A 24,443-nucleotide genomic window follows, 5' to 3' on the forward strand; every position below is an offset into this window, starting at 1 on the left:
AATAAATTGTTATATAACTTTTCTTTTACCCCCCCCCCCCTTCCTGGTATCGATTTCAAGTAATCACTGATGCTTGTTTATACCATTTATTATAGTATTATATTTACTATATAGGGCGTATCTACATCGCGCGTTAAAATTTGCATATAACATTAGCGCGTAACGAAGATTGTGATAAAGGAAAGAGTGGTATAAACAAGGATCAGTGATTACTTTAAATTGATACCAGGAAGGGGGGTAAAAGAAAAGTTATATAACAATTTATTATTTAATAATTTATTAAAATACATAAGTTTGTCCAACTCCCTGTGCTCATGCTTGCGATTTTCATTATAGGAACGCATTGGATTGTGGGAAAATCAATGTTTAGCAGCACATGCGCAGCGCGACAACCACCGCCTTTTAATAGAAGTGATATTGAATGAGTTCACACAAACATAACCAATTATTGTATGTTCCAAAAATGCTATTCATTGCTATCCATTCTTAGTTTTTTGAAATAATAAGATAAGATAAGATAACTTTATTGACATTATTCTTTCTATGGAAGATGAACATAATAAGTGCTGTGCTCCAAAACAGCAGCTATGTTTGAGGGACTTTAGTTTGAAATTGGTCCTCGGAATCCATCCTAAAGACAAAAACCATTGACATTATTGTCCCTCTTAGATCATTGCTCGCTACCCCTTTTCAACAAATGGATTTGTCCTATCAAGTTTTTCTTTCTTTTTTTCTAGAAAAGCGCCCTCGTAGTCATTCGTGCCCAAATGATGCTAAAAATAGCAACTTACGTCATGATATAAAAGGCACGAGAACGAGGCCTCTCAAAATAGTTGAAAGGATAGAGAGATAGCAATCATGTCGTAGTGTTACGGTTGATGAAAACATCGCATTTGTCATCGCAAACAAGGTTGGATTATCGTATTTCTGTCGAAAATCATGAGTCAGTAATTGGGAAGTATTCCGGAATACTCTGTTCGATAAATAAGTGTACTTAATTTCACTTCACCAGCGACAAATATGACCGAGTGTAACGGCTTTGACGGCGACGCTATTCAGCCTGTTGCTGCATCGGACACGGCGTCTGAATCCAACTCGAGAGCTTCGTCGCCGGATGTTTTGTCTGACGTTAGCCGGGATCGCAGGGATTCTTCCTCCGGGACGAATTACGCAGCTGTCCGGAAGCAATTGAAACAGGTTGTCCGACCACTGACCCCTCCGCCGTCTGAAAGCAAGGAACTTAGCGCAGAGAAACCATCATCCGAGTTTCAGAGCAGGTACGGTACATTTTGATTTGATGGAGATAACGTTTTTTTTTTTCTGATTGTTTGATAAACAAGATACAGTGTTTTGATTGCAATTGCGTTTTCTGACAGTCTAATACAATATCCAGTGTTTATGTATTTATATGCTTATTATAAATATGGATTTTTACAATTTATTTTACAACACGGTATTTTCTGCATCAGTCTTCGCTGCTCGCACGCACGCGTTGGGTGTGGTGATATTGTTTATAGACATAGTGTGCCCGTTACCTTTCTATTGTGCCGTACCGGATATCATTACCATAAATAGGCATACCCACACAAGTTTAAGATTTAAATATTGTACCCCTGGCAGATTCAGAGTTCGCGACCTGTAATGTCGAAATAGTCTTGTCTGATTAAATAACAGCAGTACGTTTAGTTTGGCGTGGCAGGTATAAAGCTGGAATAGTAAGTTTTATTTTTAATGACATCATCAGTTTCCCCACTTGCTCACCTTTCATACAACTTCACTTTAAATATATCCTATTTCACCAGATATTTGTTTATTTGTAGCATAGAACTACTTCTAGCAATAAAACTTGTATAAATACAGACATTTACAATAATAGTTCTTTTTTACCATAATTTCAAATGAATCATTGCCATGCTACCCATTCAAGTACATACTTACTCATACAGATAAATCTCTATTGTACTTTTGTTCAAGTTGGAATTTCATTATTTATGGGCGTTTTCATAGAGATTCCTTAAAAATGTAAATTCCTGATATGTAACATATTTGGTAATTTTCCCATGCACATGGAATTTACAAAGATTTGTCTGTCACGGAATTATGAATTTACAGTGCATATTCCCAGTGATTTTAACCTGGATGTCATGATATATCACTATATGTCCAATTGCAATTATGAATTCTGTTTTTGTTCAAATTTTGACTGAAATTGATTAATTAGTTGAAATTTTACTTTTATCGTGACAATGAAATCCCAAGTGACTTTTCATTTGACTGGAATAGATATTTGTTGCAAAAAGATTCATTGTACATTAAATCACTAAGTGTCCTCCAAATTTGTATTGGGGGGGTGGTAATAAGATTACCCGGTAACACAAATACCCATTATTGTTAGCAGTGTGCCCTCTAAGCCAGTCAGAGATTTCACTGGCATTTATTTTTCATTATTTAGTTTATGAGTCTTTTCACTAGGTTTTAAGTTAACGAATTTGGCAGAAAAACAATGAGTTCTATTGTTATTTTATATGTTTATGTGGATTTAATTTAGCGAATTTTGCTTATCAGTGAAAATAATACATTTACATTAATTCACTGCGATCATTAACACAGCAGATAAATGTACCTATATAATGATCTTAAAAACGTATTATTACAATTAGAGAAATAATTTGGTAAAATAAAATTCGTATTTTAAAGACAAAATAAAATTGAGTAAAACCACCTACACAGTCGCATACAATTCTATTTTTGTTTTGTGACCTCTCTCCCCAGCCGTCTACAAACTGATTCAACTCTTGACTTTGGGACATTCCATTTTGACTTGGTATCCCTTTTAAAGACAAAATAAAATTGAGTAAAAACCACCTACACAGTCGCATACAATTCTATTTTTGTTTTGTGACCTCTCTCCCCAGCCGTCTACAAACTGATTCAACTCTTGACTTTGGGACATTCCATTTTGCCTCTGTATTCCGACAAAATCTTGTTACCTGGTAAAAATATAGTAAACATTGTAGAAAAATTTAGGAAATAACTATCACTCCGTGCCTTCTGAATACAATATAGAAGAAACGCACTTTCTAATCTTATTTTGTGAATATTAAATATTGATCATTTCTTTCTTTCATTCAGAATGACTTTAGAAAAGGAAACCAAAAGGCTTGCAAAAACAGATCTTGAAGAGCAGAAAATACGTGAAAAACTACGCTCCATGCCAACATGGAAGAAAGAAATTCTTGACAAGAGGAAGATCAAAGGTCCCATGGTAAGTTATTAAGTCTTCAGTACCCACTTATGTACCAGTCATTTTCACCTTAAGTCTAAGACATTTCTTTGGTCATGCTGAGCTGTTAAAGGGATGTTATCAAAATCTCTATCTAGGATATGGGGAGGGGGTTTCAGATTTTTTACACTTCTGCATTATAAAATCATAGATTCATAGACTATTTAATTATGTAGTGATTTCCATGTACATGATGTGTTTCAGTCCATAAGCAGGGAATGTCTAGAAATTGTGTATTTGATCAGATTAGATACTGGTACTTAAGTTTGGAGCCTTTTTCCTGTCACAATATTGAACTAACTTTGATTTATGGTCTGTTGAATTTTGGAATTTGGAGTTTACTTTAACCCATAGAACTAAAAACATAAATTGCATTGATACCTAAGGAGTGTTATATTTTATTGGACTAGCTAATTTATTGACTGCATGTTGTTGTGGTCAATGAACTGCTGCAGCTGTGTAACATCTAATTGTTTTTCTGATGGAATGCCTAGTGTCAATTGGTGTATTTGTGTAATGTCAGCCACCGTCCCTCAATTAGTGTTGAGGGACAGTGCGTCAGCAATACACTATCCCCACCTACCCCCAAATTACACTATGCTTCAAAATGATTCATCCTACTCAGTGTTAATAATAAAATAATCACCTATTGTTGTGATGGTATCTTCCCAGTTATCTTGGATTTTCTGAAGCCATTTTTAGTCACATACATATACCAGGAGTCTACCATTCCACCCCCACCATACCTGAATGTTCTGTTTTATAAGGCAGAATAATTGACATGAGCTCTGCTTAATTAATTAGCATTTGTGATGTAATAAATTGTTTTTGTTTTTAATTGCTCTCTGATTGTTTGCATAATGGAGAATAATTATTGCTGCCAATATGTTATAGCATTCACTGAAATTAAGCCATAGTCTCTACAGAACCCAGTAAAATGATTATTGATACAACATGAAAATGCTTTTCTCACAAATTAAATCAGTTTACAGTAAACGATGAAAGTAACAAGGTCAGCTGCCATACAATATGCTTTCATTACTATAACAGATTTCAGTGAAAATCTAATCACAATTCGTCAATTCATCCTTGGGATTATTCTCTCAATAGTCTAATGACCCCTGCAAGCAAGTTACAACAATGGCTGGGTATATGTTCACCTTTATTGATACCTAGGGGGTCTCATATGTCTTGGTACTGATGGTTTTAATTGTGACCTAAGGAGTTCCAGTCTCTTAGTGCATGGTTCAAGGTCACAATTATAGAAAACTAAGTTGCCTATCCAGGAATTACAATAAAAATAAGAAATTATTATCATTAAATCCAAATAATGATTTTTTTGTTCATCTAATTGGCTGGTGTGAGTGTCTCAATAAACCATTATTAACCTTGTAAACAGTTACTATGACAACCACATAAATGTTGGGCAGTTCGTATGACATTCATAAACTCAAAATCATCTATGAAATATCCCTGCTCTTAATATGCATGTAATCCAAAAGTCATAATAATTGCTTTATTGGTTTTGGTAAAATAGTCAATGTTTTTCTAAAATACTGTAAACCACTTGATTTTTAGTTGCATTTATGGAGATAAAAATTTCACAAAAGCCGCTGACACTCCATGTTGTATGACCCCAGCTACAAAATTCCAATTTTTATCGACTTCCACAATTCATGTAAATGTGTCTCACGTAAAATTAAAGCAATTTACAGTTTGTGAACTCATTGTACAGTGTGGAAGATGTCTATAATGAATGCATGGAGCACAGGATACAGTCTTCTGATGATAAAAGAATGCTTCAAGTGCATTTAATAGTGATCCACAATGGCCCCCACTAGTCTAGACATTGTCATATATATATATATATATGTTATTTTATATATATTGTTATTTTGTTATTTTGTTTTTTTTTAATTAGGGGCCCAAGCCTGTAAGGCGTGGCCCCTATTCTTATTGTCCGGTTTTTTCTTTCTTCTTTCTTTCTTTCTTTCTTCCGTAACTTTTTTCGTCAAGCCGTTTGAGAAAACCGCTGAACAGAATGATCTGATAATGCTCTATACTGATAGTCCCTAATGTGAACTGGTGCAACATGCTTTCAGAATTTCGATTGGTCAATTAGTTTGGCAGCCATATAGGATTGAAATAAAACCGGAAGTGACTGTTTGACCACTTTCTGAGGGTCTAGGCGTCTAGATTTTTTTATGGTATATAGTACAACTCATGTGTAATAGATATCAGCAATAAAAACTTTAGCGGTCATGTGACTTTTCCCGTCATTTTGTTTTTCCTAAAAACGGCAAAAAACATATAAAAATCTTCTTCTTCAGAACCACCAAGCAGAATGCTCTCATATGTAGTATTTAGCTTCTATATATGAATCCCATTTATGTTTGAAAAAAATTATTACGATTGGTCACGTGGTTTGGCCACCATTTTAGATTTCTTCTAAACAGGAAGTAGTTTTTTACTCTGGCAACACTTGAGGGATTATCCTGAATATTGCTGTATGGCATCTCTATATCAAACTCTTTCAGAAACCTAAAAAAGATTTGAGATCAGTCACATGGTTTGGCCGCCATCTTGGATTTCAAATAAAAATGACCGAAAGTTTGGGCATTTGTTTCTTAAAGCTGCTTCAACCGATCTACTAGATATTTTCATTAATAATATTTCTGGCCATAGCTCCATATGAGAAAAATAAAATAATTTTGATCAGTCACATGATTTGGCCGCCATCTTGGATATTGCGCAAACAGAAATTGTTCAATTACATGTGTTGTATTGGTCCGATTGGAATAAAATTTTGTACGTGTATTCTACTCTTTAGATACATTCTTTCTCCTGAATGGCATATGGCTAGGTCATGTGGCTACGCACCCATGGGGTGGGGGCTTCTAACCTCATTAATATGCATAACTGCTATATCTGAAGCACTTTTGTAGTTAGGAAGATGATTCCTGTGTTATCATGACAACAGTGAACAAGAGATTTGATTAAAATAACAGATGACCATATATGGTCATATGAACTCATTAATATGCATAACCATCATATCTCAAACACTGTTGCAGTTAGGAAGATGAATCCTTTGTCATTATGACAATGTTGAACAAGAAATTTGATTAAAAGAACAGATGACCATATATGGTCATGTGATTTCATTAATATGCATAACCATTATATCTTAAACACTGTTGCAGTTAGGAAGATGAATACTGTGTTATGATGACAACAGTGAACAAGAGGTTTGATTAAAATAACAGATGACCATATATGATCATGTAAACTCATTAATATGCAAAGCAGTCATATCTAAAACACTGTTGCAGAGCAGGACATGTAAAGAGTGTCATTATGAAGACATTGAATGAAAGATGCAACTAACATTAGAATTGGCTATATATGATTATGTAATCTCATTATTGTGCATAAGAACATGGCTCATTATATATCCTGAAAACCATATTTCGATAACCAAACCAGGTAAATACATGGTACCAACTTCATTTCGACCTCATGTTACTGATAATACAAGTTACTCGTATCTGATTGTCTAACATGTTGACCTCATTAATTATGAAACAGAATCTTATCAGCTTGGGCCCCGGTGACGCCGCTTGCGGCTTTAATATCTTACTTTTGTTGCTATAAACTGATGGAAACACTGTATTTCTAAGGATGCAATAAATTATCTTTATTATTATTATTATTATATATCTCCTATATCTGCATATCTCATGTAACTCAGAGAAAACATTGTTTTCTTGTTAAATATTATATTTGAAATGATTTCTGAAATTCAGAAGAAAAAAAATGAAACTTTTTAGCCACCAAAAATATTTATTGGACATTGTTTGTTACAACATCCTGATGGGACCACAACACTCACAGATTAACCCATAAAATTGACCTTTCAACTTTGACCTCTGATAGCAAATTACTTTGGGAGCTTAGTGTCTGAATGGTTTCCCATGTCATCCCTTGGTAGGGTTGCCATGTCAGTTGATGACAAGCCATGCACAGCTGGACAGATTGTCAAGTGAAATGCGATACGTAATAAAAACATGCTCTACTCTTTTGGGGATTACTACTATCTTATAAATCTCCCTCACATGACAAGGATAGATGACATCCATACTGTTCATCAAACAAAGCTTGCAACATTTTTAAAATCAGTAACTGACATCCGCTAACCTGTTTGCTGTTGAGATTTGCTGTGATTGGGTTGAGTAAGATGATAGCCAGTCCCCTGTTGAAATAATAAATATAAGTTTAGATGGTATTTTAATTAATCTTTTCAGTAGCAAGTGAAGTTAAAATATTTTGTTCATGGGATACAAGTGTGATTGGCTGTGTTGAGCAATGAGGTAATTTCTATATATCATCCAGTGTTGTTTTACTTGACTCTACATTATGATCATGTTAGTTTATGGCTGTGGCAAGAAGATGGGCATGTGTCTTTCAACTCAGCCAGGAGTATGATTAAGAACTAAGGGTTGCTGTTAAGTGACCTGTCTTTGGGATTGTGACATGTCAGTCCACTACTTGCAGTGAATGGTATTGTAATTGGATTGCTCAGCTGGTAGGGCTGTTGTTTTCTTCTGTATTGTTTCTGGGATAACTTAGATCAGTGATTATGGTTGATTTTCTAATTTGAGGATGACAAATTTTCAGGTTAGTTTGTAAAATAATTGACACTACAGGGAAAAAAGTCTTATTGATTTACTTCACATGTTTTCATGTATTCATGTGTTCTTTTTTCCCAGTAAATGGTTCACCCAGTCAGAAAAAATAATTCAACTGGGGATAAAGATTATAAATCACTATAAATCATGTTTCATTTTTCTTTTATTCAATATTTGACCCATTTATATTGTATCTGTTTTACAGATTGCTAAACCTCCTTCACCAGCACCGTCGTCATCATCATCAGTTTTATCCAGTACCACGTCTTCAGTGTCTTCATCAACCAGTACTAAAGACACGCTTAGCAGTTCTTCGCACATTCCTCGTATGCGACGCACAACACCGCCACCGTCGCCATCAGAGTCTCCATTCACGAGACAGGTATAGTAAACAGTTATGTATTTTCAGCTGGGGGTCTTGTAGGTTTCACCGAAACATGAGATTAATGTGATTATAGTAATAACACTTGTCTAGATCGTTACAGTAATGTACAATTATGTCAATCAGTGATTGGAAAGCACTTAGTGTAATTACATGGATAAATAGAATCTGAAATCCCAGGTTATTTCTTATCTTCTAGGTTCATTTATAGTAATTTGTCATGTCATATTACCATAGAGAAATCTGTCTCTTACTGTGCAGTATTATTATTTCATTCTATTTTTCCAGTCCTTAATCACATATAGATATTACCCGTGTTTCACAATTATAGAAAATAGATTGTGTCCAATTTTTACCAAAATTAGATGTTGCTATAATATACCGATAATAGCTGCCAAATGTTCCTTAGCGTCCATCTACTCCAAAATAATAATGCCTACACAATACTGAAATGTATAAATATATATTTTATGAATCCCACTAATCACTAGTAAAAAAGAAACACATGAAAAGTTTCTGCTATTTCTTCAACTATTTTGATTATTAATTATAATTTTACTGAATAAATAAAAATACCAAACTGTCAGTCATGTTGATTGGCAGCAGTAGACCACCGTGTTAGATTTGAAGTATTCTAAATTACCATGATTCAGTTGTTATTTTAATCACTCTGTAATATATTTTTGTCTTTGATAGGTTGTAAATAGACCGGTATCTCCGACTCTGCCGAGAAGACGAAGTTCATCATCTCCCACAGTAAGTAACCACAAAAACAAAATGGATTTGACTGATATTCTGCACTTCTGCAAACAAATAAATGTTACACAAGAATGCTATCTTATGAACAATTTTTAATTCAAGGACTTACTCAATCTATATCCGCTTATTTCAGGGGAACAAGCCGTCGCCAACAGCGTATTCACGGCGTACTCCTTCTCCGCAGGGAGGAGACAGTGGCTCAGCTCTTACACATGAAGAAGCTCGTAAGAAAGTAGAAAAGGTGCAAAGAGCTAGGCTATACCTCCTGCAACAGAATGGTCCAAACTCATTCACTATTGGTGGTGATTCGCCGGATAATAAATTTAAAGTTATAATTGGACCTCAGGTTAGTGATTTGATGTTCATTTGTACCATGTATCTGGCGTGTTTTAATTTATGTGACTGTCTGTTACTGTAAATTTCTTTATTTTAGCTGGAACAAATTTTCACTGAAAACACTTGTTTTTAACAAGTTGAATATAAAATCAGCTGTTCATTGAAAATAACCAAAATAAAGTATGTCTTACATGCTTCAAAGTGGAACAGTCCTGGTCCGAGCATGCTTTGCATTTAAACCAAATGACTATTTCCTAATTTTGTGTATCTCCGTAGAAATGCAGCTGCGGGAAAGGATCCCACTGTATTCATTTGCTGTTTGTGATGCTACGGGTATTCCAAGTCACTGACAGTGACCCATTGCTATGGTCACGTGAACTGAAAAACTTTGAAGTTGAAGCATTTTTTCAAAAGTACCATGCAAGGAGAAAATCACTTCTCAAAAAGTTGTCACGGTCTACGTCTTTCAAAAATAATAAGTCTTCAGGATCAAGTAAAGACAATAGCAATGCAAGTGAGACCCTATCAACACCAAACAGCGAACAAAGGTAAATTTATCCTTCACTTTGTGCTAAATCATATATAAAACACTTTTTGGTATTGTCCACTATGTGATGATTTATTTACAAAATTCTGGAATGCTGTGGACAGTAACTGATGAAGGTTTGTTTGTTCAATACGTTAACAATAAAGTGAAAATATTGTACGAATGCCAAAGTCAAAGTTTTGTTACATTTCACAAAATAAACCTGCGTAAATGTTTCATTTTTTTTTTTTTTTTTTATGAGTATGATGTATAGCCAATGGAGAATTTTGTTTATTTTGACTAAAAGTTACAAAAACAATTGAAATAGAAATACATAAACATTGGTGTTCATGTATGTGTGATATATTATTTCATTTTCACAGTAGTACTAAAGATGATGAAGAAGTTTGCCCAATATGTCTACTGGAGATGATAGAAGGGGAAAGTTTAGTGGTATGTCAAGATGGCTGCCATAACAAGCTACATCATCACTGCGTCGCTATATGTAAGTATCAAGCATGATTGAGAACTGATTGAGTTACGTTTTTTGGTTTCAATCAGCGGTATTTATTATCTTGGGTCTTTTTCGGAGCATTTTTGTATCAGGGATAACGAACCCTTTATTTTGGTATGCACTCTCCTTTAAAATATGAAGGTCAAATCTGATTTTGTGTATATAATTCAATACATGTACATTTTATGGGATTGTTGTAGGGTTTTATACCTTTGACCCAGATTCAGTATTATCTACTAGCATCTTCGTTTGTATCATGCATAAATTTAAATAGAAGAAGGGTGTTTCAGATTATCTACAAAGTTCTGAAAGTTTTCATGTCATAATCCAGGGGCTGATGAATGCAGACGAACAAAGGAATTGCTAATATGTCCACTGTGTCGTGCTAGCTGGAATCTAGTAGGACAGTTCAGTGATAGCGATTCCCAAGCTGAGGCCGTCACAGTACCACCAAACACAAGGTCATCATCCCCAGCACCCGCGGAGGTTGTTCTACCTCAAGCAGAATCGATTCCATTGGAGCATGTTCCTAAGGCACAACCGTGGATTGAGGTAAATTCTGCAGTATAGTATATTTTTGTGTCTGTGTAGTGAAAAACTAGCAGAATTTGTCGTTATGTGGTTTGAATTAAAACAGAATGGTATAGTATGTATTTTCGATTTTCTTATTAGGTTTTCGGTTCTGACCTTGTATGCTGTTTGTTTTCGAGAAACTGGGTTACCAGAGAGACGGGATTACACCATCTGTCACGCGATGTCGTTGGGGCATTACTTCCCGGTGTAGGTGAAGGACGGGCCAGGGCCAACGTAACGGCCGCCAGACAGTCTACAACTAACAGTGTATTAGAGACATGTTGTAACATACTCGCTATGATGTGTTCAGATCCAGTGTATAAAGTCTATGTCACTGCGTTGGTGAGTTCTAACTCTCTGCCACTCTGTGTATGTGTAATGGCTGGATGAGCTGAATGAATAGCGATATTTGGCAAGAAACATCTTTGTTGACTCTGTGCTTCCTAATAACATACTCACCAAACTACATGTATTCTTCTATGTCTGCTGCTTTTTTTGTTTCTTCTCTTGCAACTAACCCTTACTAAATCTATCTTTCTATATTTTTTCCCCCGTCTCTGATCACTTTCTCTCAGGCCATATTGAGCATTTAACAATGCTGTGTTGAGTCTTAAGGTGGTAGTCTTCAATACATGCACTTACTAGTCTCATATGAGGTATCTCAAAAACTTTCCTGCTCTTTTTCTAATTTTATCCTCTTTATCTCTCAAATTTAGTTTTGCCTGCTTTAGAATTGTTTTTCTTTTTTGAAAAAACGCAACCACAATATAACAATATAATGTATAAATGTAGTACAAATGTAGTTTACAAATTTTCTGTTATGTTATTTAGTTTGTATGGAAAGAATGAATTGTACAGAGTTCTGAATGTTTTCTTTTATTTACAGCGAACTGTGCGTACTATGCTAGCCTATTTGCCTTGTCGAGATGAGCAACAGAAATGTCGCTTACAGTCTTTCCTGAAACCAGTGATTGCGGCAATTCTCTTCAAATGTGCCGACGGTAACCGGTACGTTACTTACATACAACAATTTTTTGCAATAATTTATTGCAATCTCTGACACATGCTTTAAAACACAGAAATTATGAATATTATTATATCATTTATTAAATAATCTTAATTTTACTATTCTTTCATTGTATATAAACACAATTCTGATTAAATTGCTAAAAAACAGGATTTATGGATATTATTGTATCATTATATTAAGTAATCTTGCGTTAATAATTGACCTCTGACCTCGTTACAAACGACATTATATTATGTGTATATGGGTTTAGTGCGTGTATCTCTCATGAAAAATATGAATACCGATATTTAAATTTCTGATTATCTGAATTCCATGAGTAATTCGATACCACATGTGATCAATAATAATCTCAACAAACTCACCTCGCCTCAGCCCCAGAGTTGCAGATGATATAATATAAAATACAATTGAATTGTACTTAATTAAATATGTATATTATCAGAGGTACATTACATGGGGTTTGCAACTACGGTGACATGATACCAAGATCCAGTTTCAATCTCGCTCTCGCATAAGCGTTCCAACTCAGAAAAATGCAAATGCGCATGCCCGAGGTAACTAGGATACTGGGATGTCCAGGTGGATCAAAATAGCTGTTCACAATATGGCGAATTACGATAACTATATTTTCTGTACATTTTCGATGTATTAAATTTTTTCACTATGAATTTGGTAATACATGTTTTATTGTTTTATTACAAACCGCCTAAGTCATGCCTGAAGGTAGTAGCATCAGTCTCGCTATCTACGAGATGAGACTTGAATGGGATCTTGGCATGATGTCACCATACAGTACTATGCACGTTGCAAACCCCAAGTAATGTACCTCTGATATTATTTATATTTTGCAGACGTACAAGTCAGTTATCAATATCCACGCTTGTAGAGTTATGTCGGGGTCAGCAAGGTGAACTGGCGATTGGTAGAGAAATACTGAATCCAGGTGAGTCTACCAATAATATTTATCTGAAGACAGGACATAATTACTATGGTTGTCATTCATTTGGTGCAGAAATTATTCAAAGAACCAATAAAATTTGCACCATAATTTGCACACAAAAAAACATTGGTATATTTGTTTTGTCAATATTTAGTGATGATTTTATATTCAGCATATGTATACTGATTGAGATTTTCTCAAAACTGTACACTGTGAACTGTTTGATTTTCACTGCTAAAAAATGTAGCAATTTCAGGATTGTACAGCGTTTGTAAAAACAAAATTTTGTGAAAGTCAATGAGACTCCATGTTATAAAACCCAGAAAAATTGTCACTGCTACAAATTGTCATGATTTTCACTGATTTGTGAAATTTGCAAAGGATTGTCTCATGTGAAAGTAAAACGAATTAACTGTATTAGTCTTTTCAGTCCCAGGAAAAATGTGTTTTACCCACGGCATATGACATCTGTCAGATTTTGTAGAATCTGTATATTGACTCAGCTGACAAAAATTCAACTTTATTATACTGTTTATTTCTCTAATGTTTCCAGGTCCTGAAGGAATTGGAAGTGTAAAGTTTGTGATGTCCACCATCATGACATCACAGAATACGTGTACTACCTCATCAACTTGGCAGTGGTTGCTAGGACGACTCTATGTGGTTGACAAACTTTTGGATGAATTTTCTCATGAATTCTCCTTGGGTACCATGATAAACAATGGAGTGAGCAGTGCATTTACGTTTGATGACTCATCTGAAGTTATTGATATACGTTATGAAAATCAGGAATTCTTGTTTTCCATTTTGCGTTTCACGTTACCAGCAATCACAAATGCACATTGCAGAGTGGCTAAATATGCCAAGCGGATTTTTGTGAATATCTCTCATAAAGTTGTGCATTCATCTGCGGTCTTTGGGCGCGCATTTGAGATGCTGGAGGAACTGCCAGCAACACCAAGCAAACGTATGAAAAGGCGCTTATTAGCGATAAATGAAGAGTACCAAAATGAACGTGAACGAGCAGCCAGATTGCAAAGTGGCGATGATGATTTTAGCGGACCCTTGACGCCATTTTCAACTCCAGCTGACACTCCTCATTGCAACTCACCGGATGTGTCCCCCCAGAACACTTTGGAACTTGACCATCTTGTTAACATTGCTAGGAGAAGCCTACAGCATAACGAACTATATGATACGCACATCACATCAGTTTCTGAAGGTATATTAACCCCACCGCCAACGCCAAAGGAAAGGAAATCACACTCCCACACCCGGAAAAGGACTGATGCCCAGCAACCATCCACTAGCAAGGGGGCCTCATCTCAGGAAGAAACAAGGGTCCCTAAGCCTAGCAAAACAGAAGCCTCAGCTCAGGAAGAATCAAGGCTTTCTAGGCCCTCAAACTTTCATTTTGGAACGGAGAGTATGCCTGTCTGTGGAAGTAAAAATAAACAAATGCTAGAACGAAATGAATCTCAGGACAGAGCATCTGACACTACTGAGGACTTATCCGATTTATCATCTGTCTTCTCACCAATGTCACCCACAGACAAAGCCGTTTCCTTCAAAACTGAAGTTGCTACAAGTTCACCAAAACATCATCCTAAGTACAAGGAGGATGTAACACAGTTGCACTGTTGCCAAGCGACCGTGGAAGCTGAGGAGGCTGAAGCATTAGCCATTGCTATGAAATCATCAGTTTCCCAGACTGCATTACCAATAGTTCCTGGCTTGTCAAGTGAAGATGAAGATGAGTTCACAGTTCATGTACAACCAGAGGTAACGACAATTATTTGATTTTGAAATATAAAAAAAAATACAGAAAAATTAAATTGTATTTGAATAACATTTGCAATCGTTTTGGAAGTTACACTGTAAGTTAAAATTTTAAAATCTAAAATCTGCTTTTCAGGGAAAAGGAGATGAAACTGATAAGGGAAATGTCTACCTCGAAAAAGTACACTGGACAAAGGGTCCAATGATTGGGTCGGGTGCGTTCAGCTCATGTTATCAAGCCAGGGACATCAAATCAGGGACAATTATGGCTGTAAAACAGGTAAGTTGCTTTTGTTGCATGTTGAATGTAATCTAGTCCTGAATGTCAATGCTGTATCCAGGTTTTTTTTTAGAATAAATGAACAAGAGGCAGCACACACAGGCGAGGGAGCGGAGCAACATGGTGGATCGACTTGGAAACTCCATATCAGAAAGTTTCTGCGCAGTTTTTAATGGTGTATCTATCGCCATTGAAATATTTTTGGAGTAATTTTAGTGTATTTGGTGTCCAGACACATTGTCAGTTAGTGTTGTTGGGAAGTTTTCACAGAGAAAAATATATTTGAGAAAGATTTCATGTTGTTACGGTAGCACGGAAGTGTGTGGCTCAAGAAATATATTTATGACTTGAAAGTTAAATCGGTAAGAGGGCGCCAGCCGTAAGTATCAGGGTGCTGTGCCCCTAATCCCCGGTTTAGAAAAAACCCTGCTGTGTCTCTTGGAGGCTTATCTTCACTCAAAATGTTGCCTTAAAAATTTAGCAAATGCTGCTGTAAACAGGGGTGGGGTGGGGTGGGGTGGGGTGGCGTGGCGTGGGGTGGGGCGTACCTATATTGTATGTATGTCGGCTATATAGCTATTTTTGCATGCAATCACCACTGAAGATTTTGGGTGTGCTGTCACTCTCACCAAACTTTTTGCTCCCTCCTTTTACACATTTTATATGCAGTTTTGTCTTTTTATAGTATTTCGAATTTACGAATGATTTCCATGATCACCAAACTTTATTGATTGTTTTTATATTATGCTTTTAATTCATTCGTTGGTTTGTTATTTCTTACCTCCAGGTTTCCTTTTGCCGAAATTCTAAGCCTGATCAAGAGAAAGTAGTGTCTGCTATATTGGAAGAGATTTGCATGATGGCAAGAATAGACCATCCGAATGTGACTCGACTGATTGGTGCTACGCAGCAAGGTGCTCACTTTAATCTATTTGTGGAATGGATGCCAGGTTAGTTTTTCCGATTATTAGTTTAATATTTTATCCAGGCTGCTATTTTTAGATGATTCACAATACACACATTATTCGTAGTCTATATGACATGTTGTTCTCTGTTCATCTCATTAATTCCTACCAGCTGTCGCCTTCTCTGTTAAATGTCACGAGTGCATACCATTTCATATACAATTATATTTGCTGACACATCTCCTTTCAGTTCATTTTAAATATTAATCTACATGTATTTGAATAATTATTTTAATTATATTTTAAAAGGTTTGTTCCTATTCAGTTGATTTTGTATGATTTTCATGATTAATCTGTCAAGTGTTTTTCTCTATCAATCTAGGTGGTTCAGTGTCATCACTACTGGAAAGATATGGGGCTTTCCAAGAACCAGTCATCATCCGATACATGCAGCAGATTCTACATGGGATAGCTTATCTCCATGACAATCAAATCATTCACAGAGATCTCAAAGGTAGGAGCATTGCTGGCAATCTTTCAATTTTGTGACAGCTTCACATTTAGAGTTTATGTAAGAATCTCAAGGATATGAAGGATATTTTAATTTCATCTTCAGGCTGAGAAGATTCATTCAAAACACCCAACCATGTGGCTGATCATGTTATTGTGATAGATGATGTCGAAAAGCTTGTTTTCCTACTCTGAATCTGGGGACTGACTCTGACTCTAGAATCTGAGTCTGGGATCCGAGTTTGAATCTGAAATTTGAGTCTGAATCTGAGTCTGAATATGGAATCTGAGTCTGAATCTTGGATTTGAGTCTGAATATGGAATCTGAGTCTGAATCTGGAATCTGAGTCTGAATATAGAATCTGAGTCTGAATATAGAATCTGAGTCTGAATATGGAATCTGAGTCTGAATATAGAATCTGAGTCTGAATCTTGGATTTGATTCTGAATATGGAATCTGAGTCTGAATCTGGAATCTACATCCAATGTGAATAAAGTTTACCTTCTTATATTTTAGGTGCTAATATTTTACTAGACAGTACTGGGCATCATTTACGAGTTGCTGACTTTGGTGCTGCAGCTAGAATGGTTGCCAAGTCAACCATGACTGGAGAATTTCAGGGACAACTACTCGGTACAATTGCCTTCATGGCACCTGAGGTAAGTTTTATATAACAATCCACTCTATTGGCTAACAAGCTGAGAATCCTTTTTCTTGCATATTGCTATCAGGGTGCCCTGCTAGTATTTAATGTCATAAGAAATGTCTTTTTTTTGTCTTTTAGACTCCTATGCCCAGTTTAGCATTACTATGTCAGTGGGACAGTTCAGCATATTAAATAGAACGATTACAGTCTATACCTATACTCATATATGCTGTCAATATTTGTGCATTAATTAGTTTTGGTCAGTTGCTCAACAAAATTAGAAATATAAAAAAAAAAACAGAAAATGTAAGAATTGCATACATGGTTTGAATAATGAATTGGTTGTGCACCATTGTATTCCCAGTACCATCAATTACAAAATATCTCTTAGTTTGAAACATGGTTTGAATAATGAATTAGTTGTGCATCATTGTATTCCCAATACCATCAATTACAAAATATCTCTTAGTTTGAACCTAATCAATAACAAATTGTTAAATGACTAATAACTGACTCATACAGCGTACTTTTATTTCGCCTCATCATGGAGTATTCAACACTTCTATGTTACGTAGTATGAGTAACCACGAACATCTGACTCTAATGGTTACGCTGACATCATTTAACCCTAAAATTGTCTCAGTTTTCCCCAAAAAATATTCTGAAAGGGGAAATTTTGAGGTGAATCCCCTAAGGACGATAGCTAACATGGTTTAACCCTGGCATAGTAAGAACATCATTTTCTGTGTTGTGTACACTAAGTAATTATTGGAATTATCATAGATATCGTAGTAACCACACCCACTTTCCCACCAACTTTTATTTGGAACATTTTCATATAATTATGACAATTTGTGTGTTCTTGAGTTTTTTTGTTTTTATACCAGAATAAATATAATTCAGTAAATTTATTTGTTGTAGTATGATTGGCTTATCAAACATTTCTCATTTCTCATTTCAGGTGCTGCGAGGTGAGACATATGGCAGAAGTTGTGATATTTGGAGTGTTGGCTGCTGTCTAGTTGAAATGGCTACATCAAAACCACCATGGAATGGTGAGGTGCTCTCTAATCATCTGGCATTAATATTTAAGGTAAATTATTGATAAGCTTTCTTTAATTTTGTGATTTCATGTCTTGTAACAAACCTAAATACTGTCTGCGCCTTTGATCATTAAACTTATGTCTCCTGATTGTCTTGGGATGTTGTTTCGGTATATAAAGTTTCAACATTTGTAATCGTATTTATCCTTGTTTTATTTTTACCCAGATTGCCTCAACCAAAGGTCCACCCAAAATACCAGATAGTATTTCACCAGCGCTGCGTGATCTGGGTTTACGTTGTCTGGAGCATGCCCCTGAGGACAGACCCTCAGCTAAAGAACTACTTAAACATGCTGTGTTTACAAGGTTGTGAACCTTAACAACTATTTGCCTGTGAACTGTAGCAGGTATCTCATCAACTGCAATCTGTAGCAGATATTGCATCAGTTGTGAACTGTAGCAGATATCACATCAGCTGTGAACTGTAGCAGATATTGCATCAGCTGTGAACTGTAGCAGATATTGCATCAGCTGTGAACTGTAGCAGGTATCGCATCAGCTGTGAACTGTAGCAGATATTGCATCAACTGTGAACTGTAGCAGATATCGCATCAACTGTGAACTGTAGCAGATATCGCATCAACTGTGAACTGTAGCAGGTATCGCATCAACTGTGAACTGTAGCGGATATCGCATCAACTGTGAACTGTAGCGGATATCGCATCAACTGTGAACTGTAGCGGGTATCTCATCAACTGTGAACTGTAGCGGGTATCTCATCAACCGTGAACTGTAGCAGATATCGCATCAACAGGTTTTGTATCAGCTGTGATCTGAATCAGCTGCTTTCAATAAAACTTGGCTGATATAACTTGCATATACACGATGACTCTGCTTCAGTACACTCCTCTTGACAGATGCCAACTGATGCTGTTACTCTGGTGGTTGTACCATCGTTGGAGCCTGGACTTCAGCATCATATCCTTGTTGTTCACGAAATAGAAATCAAACATCACTCTTATGTGATGTGTGTGAACATTATCATCTACTCTAATATGAGGTTACAAGAAATGTTTTTCTCTTCAAGATAATCAAAATTAACATTTGTGATTTATAATTGTCATTCCATCATCTAATTTTTGAATTCATCCCATCCCCTCACACTGTGCCTTTAATTCCTGTACCATCATGTCTCCAATTTAACGTAGCATGATTGATATCTTCATTCCATTTCATTGTGCTGCAAAGCCAATGTTATTTCATTGGAACCTTTATATTAGTAATTCTTATAATACAATGTATTATGCTAATGAGATATGTGGATTATCTCTTTGACAAAAATTCCAGTATGAACAAATTTATTAACATGTGTGAAAAGAGTTTTGGATTAATTTTAATATAAGGTTTCCGTCTACTTAAGTCCAGTACTGTTAAGTTTTTATTTGGTGTTTTAAAACAATCAAGATTTGTCACAATGTTTCCTCTATTATGAGGCATGCATCTCTAACATATAGACCTAAAATTACGTCTGTTTTCACCAGAATTAAATGTTCCTGAAACATTCTCACTGAACACATTATTATGGCTTTGTCATCATCTGCATTTTTACTGAATTGTCTTGTAAACAACGACAAATTTATTCCTTTTGTCCAAAATTTAAATATAGAGCACATTGAAAACTTACCCAACATAGTTTGGGCAAGAAATAATAAACATTTGGAGTTTAATTTGAAAATATAGCCTTATAAAAACACCTTGTTTCAACCCAACTCTTGTCTTACTATTGTTATAAACAATATTTTTAAATGAAAAGAATCAACACAAAATTATAAAGCATATTCAAAAATTTTTCAATTCAATATTCAAAAGTTTCAAAAAATCACCTTGTTTCAACCCAATCTTGCCTTTAATATTATTCTTATAAAAAATATTTCTATATTGAAAAAAGTCACATATCCAAGACCAAATATAGATCACATTAAAACTTACCAGATATAGTTGTTTGAAGGGGAAAACTAAATGGGATTTGAACTAAAGAATTGCCTTATTAAACAGTCACCTTGTTATACCCCATTCTTGCCTTATTGTTGCTGTAAACAATATTTTTATGTGATGTTTTAAATCACCACAATGCATGCTGGATCATGTACGTTTTGTCAAGAAAAATTTTAAACCTTGCAATGATTTCAAAATAACGAATCCATAGTATGTATATGAAAAACAAAACTATATTTTCTTGAAAAAAAATAATTGTAGCACTGTACATAGTAGTTTTCTAATAATACAAAAAAAAGTTTGTAAATTTTATGGTATTTGTATTTATTTAGCTAGAGGAAACGTTACCAGCCACAAAGGTTGGACCAAAGTTGTCAGAACTGTTGTAGGCATTCGCATTCCATTAATTTTTAACATTGTGAGCTACTGTAAATACTTTATTTTTGCTTCAAATTTATTTTCGCTACTTTCGTTCAGTGAAAATAAAATCCAGTGAATAGACCCTTTTCCTATATTTTACATTCAACTCATCAAAAATCAGTGAAAATAAATTCCATACAAAACACCCAAAAATTCTATTCAGCAAAAATTAATTCCTGCTAAAATAAAGTATTTTACAGTATGACACAAATGTAGTTTATTTTATCTTAAATTAAGAAATGAGAGATTGGGCCATTCACTCATTCATAAGATCAGGTGAAAAATACTTTGATTTATTTATTTTTCCAATTATGACCAGATCTGTCAAAAAAATATTTGTGTCTTGGGAATGCGTATGTGCTCTATGTCATTAATGACATAGGTGTATCTATTGTCAAAATAAGTCATATTTTTGTATGATTCAGTGTAAAAAAAATGTAATTTTTGTGTTGAGTGCACTACCATTGCATATGCAATTGTAATATAGCAAATATGATAATCTGGCCACATTACCCCACATATGTTTTTATTCAAATGAGGCCGAGATGTGTTGCCAAGCAACTATTACAGGGAGCGGAATGTCATGTACATGCATGCTGTGTACTGTAATTCTAGAAAATGAAAATGTAAAATTTTTATTTTTTGTTCTGTAGATGTTTTACCTGTATGTTTAGTTTGCTGTATATTCTGCCTAATTGTGCTTTTATCAAACCAAATCATGTTTCTAATTTTAAGCAGATGAAGAGATTTTAGCAATAAGGATGTACATGTAGTTTCCAATTGATTGTAAATATTACCCCCTCCCTGTTTTATATATTGTTTTATGTAATTAAAATGAAAAACTTAAATTACATTCATATTTTGTGTGTGTGTGCATGCATGCATGCATGTGTGTGTCTGTCTTTCTGTCTATGTGTAGTAAAATAGGCATTATGGCTTTGGTATCATAGGCAAGGACGACCGGAAATGAACAACCTGAATCAACATACAGCAGATTTTAAAATTCTCACATTGCAATTATATTATTCTCAAAACAAGCTTAAACCATAAAATATGTTAAAATGATGCTTTTTTAGCTTTAAAAAAAAAATATATTTAAAGTGGTTGTTCTAGCCTCGCTCATTTTATTTTGAGACTACTGGAGAGGTTATCTCTTAGTCAAAAATACCTACAATGTAAATAACTTTCGAGAACAAGAAGAGCCTCTTACTTCAGTGAGAGTATATATGAGTGACTTCACTACTGAACTATTTTACCATATACTTGTAGAGGTGATAGCAGTATACTGTAAAATGACTAATTTTCACTGGGTTTAAATTTCACTGATTTACCATTTCAGGCATATTCAGTGGGTTTTAAATTCACAGTTTCGTCATTTAGATAATGTGTTCTATGCTAAATTTTACATATTCACTGTGTTTCAATTTAGCGCATTTTTCCAGTCAGCGAAATAAGCCAAATTAAAACACAGTGAATAATTACCCCCTTTACAGTATCCTTTAGAGTATAACGATGAGAACACTGTCGGTAATGAACAGACAGGTTGGTGGCTGAGGTCTGGTAGGACTCTTACCTGACTGAGGCCCAAAAAAAGTTTAATGATAGCGGCAGAGGAGTACTCCAATAAAGTTATATTGCGAATTTAACAAATTTTAATTTTTTGTTGCCCCATTGAGAGTTGTGTGTGTCACAGTGTGGGAACTCTTTTGTATAGGACAGTGGACGAATGACCTGTAATTATCACAGCTGACGTATGTACTACATGATACATTCCATCTGAAATCACTTACTTAGCTCAATGGAAATCGCTGAATCAAATCCTGGGTGTTACTGCTCAAAAAATTGCCCAATGTAACCTTGGAATATTTGAAATAAATAAAAGTTGAAATAATTAAAGTAGTTAATTCGTAGCTAGTAGAATGGAAAATGAATATTAATTAGCTCATGAATATTAATGAGCAACCGGCACTCAAATCAAGCTGGGCAGAATCCTGAATGTTTAAATAGTGAGTGGAAAGTTGGATCATGTGAGAACAAACTACTTCTAAAACACAATCCGCTTACTAGGAACTGCAGATAACGACTTTAATCATAAATGGGTATTGTTTTAAACAAAGAAACATGGACAGTTCAGCACAAAGAAAGAGTACTTTCCCAGTAAATATCGACAAAGAAAGAGTACTTTCCTGGTAAATATCGACAAAGAAAGAGTACTTTCCTAGTAAATATCGACAAAGAAAGAGTACTTTCCTAGTAAATATCGACAAAGAAAGAGTACTTTCCTAGTAAATATCGACAAAAAAGTATTCGCGAGAAAATGCTGAGAATGGATGTTAGATGAAAACTGTCCTCCACCAGAAATAAACACCATGATTAGAACAATGAGCATGAAACAAAGATCGATGGAACTGTTGTAATGTGAGCTGTGAATTTAACCCAATCAGTGAGTGTGCGTGATTGTGTATTTATTACAATATGAAGTTTTGATATTTCTGCAAAAAAATGGATTTTTGAGAAAGTTATGTAGTTCTTCCTCTGTATTTGAACCTAAACCCAGAAATAAGATTGTTGTAATCCGGAACTGTAATTGGTAAGGAAATTGGACACATGAAACAAATATGTATTGTAAAAAATAGGGTTTCCCCTGAATAATGAACCAGAGATAAACATCCTTGTTTTGTCCATTCGACCATGGAGCTGCCTCCATGATTCAACCGAAGACACTATCTTTGATTTAACTGTATCGAATATAAATAACGATGACGTGTACCAGAAGCAGCTACAAAGCCTAGCTATTTTTCTGGTACCCATACATTAATTCTGATCGTCCGTGACATAGAGAGTTCGAGGTTCATGTATTATGATGTCACATTTAGATCGCCAGAAAGCGATTAGTGTTGAGGCACAGTCTCTCTATCAACAAAATCAACGGCAAACAATAATCAGCAAATAATGTTGTTTATAAGAAGAAAACATAAAGCTAACTATTGAGTTTTGAAGAATTAAAACCAGTATAGACATAAATAATGTGAAGGAAGAAGACAATGTGAATAGAAATGAAAATGAGAAAAATAAATATGGTCAGGTTTGCCTTGAACTGTGTGGCACAATGATCCAAAAACCCTTTGCTCAGTGAGAGATTTTCTGCAGAACATACAAAGTGGCATTGCTCGGTGATTGCTGGGCGACTTTTGTTACATCAGTCACAGTCGAGAGTCTTAACTGTACTTTTTTAATTTTTTTAAATATTATCCACAAAAATAACGACAGCCAGGCTAGTTAATCTCGCCAACACAAGAAACGTCCGGTTGTTGTTCGCTGAGGAATGCATTGTGACCAGATAAAGAGGTCATTGCGGTCTGTCACGTAGAACGCCTACCTACAACACAAGAATGTTGATTTGTCGCCTTACGGGGTGTGGCATAAATCAATTTATAACAAAAATGTATAAAATGATTTCAATTTAAAATATAATTTATGAACAAGGATTTATTAATCACTGCTATGTAGTATTATAACATTTGTAATACGAGTATCATGCTGCTTGTGAGGGTTGAACCATTTAAAATGACGGCGGGGGTATTAATTGGAACGAAATTATGGAACTGAATTAGACTTGCATGAAGTTTCAACAAAATTATTTTCTCCATTTGTGGTAACCGTAAACACAAAAGTCGTAGGTGACTTCCCTTTCGTGAACATTGTGCCAGTTTTTATTCAATCTTCTTCATCGCATTATTAACTCATTGTTGGGAGATTGTGTACAACCATGCATGGTAGTTCCCTGGTACTGTATTATCATTTCCTCTGCGGCATTTGTACGCCATATGTAC

At 35.1% G+C, this 24,443-nt stretch overlaps 1 protein-coding gene across 1 annotated transcript; it reads left to right on the forward strand.

The window, feature by feature from the left end:
- Positions 1-746: 746 nt before the first annotated feature.
- Positions 747-21,463, forward strand: LOC102807412 (mitogen-activated protein kinase kinase kinase 1-like). The gene is made up of 18 exons (XM_085503398.1): positions 747-1,277; positions 3,133-3,265; positions 8,177-8,353; positions 9,050-9,109; positions 9,246-9,458; positions 9,725-9,996; positions 10,358-10,479; positions 10,820-11,040; positions 11,161-11,403; positions 11,948-12,069; positions 12,943-13,034; positions 13,585-14,813; positions 14,947-15,090; positions 15,878-16,040; positions 16,378-16,509; positions 17,023-17,165; positions 18,114-18,245; positions 18,422-21,463. The coding sequence occupies exons 1-18, from the start codon at positions 1,021-1,023 to the stop codon at positions 18,566-18,568; spliced, it is 4,002 nt and encodes a 1,333-aa protein (XP_085359524.1). The 5' UTR covers positions 747-1,020; the 3' UTR covers positions 18,569-21,463.
- The last annotated feature ends 2,980 nt before the right edge of the window (positions 21,464-24,443 follow it).

The sequence above is a fragment of the Saccoglossus kowalevskii genome, chromosome 9, assembly GCF_978046115.1.
Source record: "Saccoglossus kowalevskii chromosome 9, keSacKowa6.1, whole genome shotgun sequence".
NCBI lineage: Eukaryota > Metazoa > Hemichordata > Enteropneusta > Harrimaniidae > Saccoglossus > Saccoglossus kowalevskii.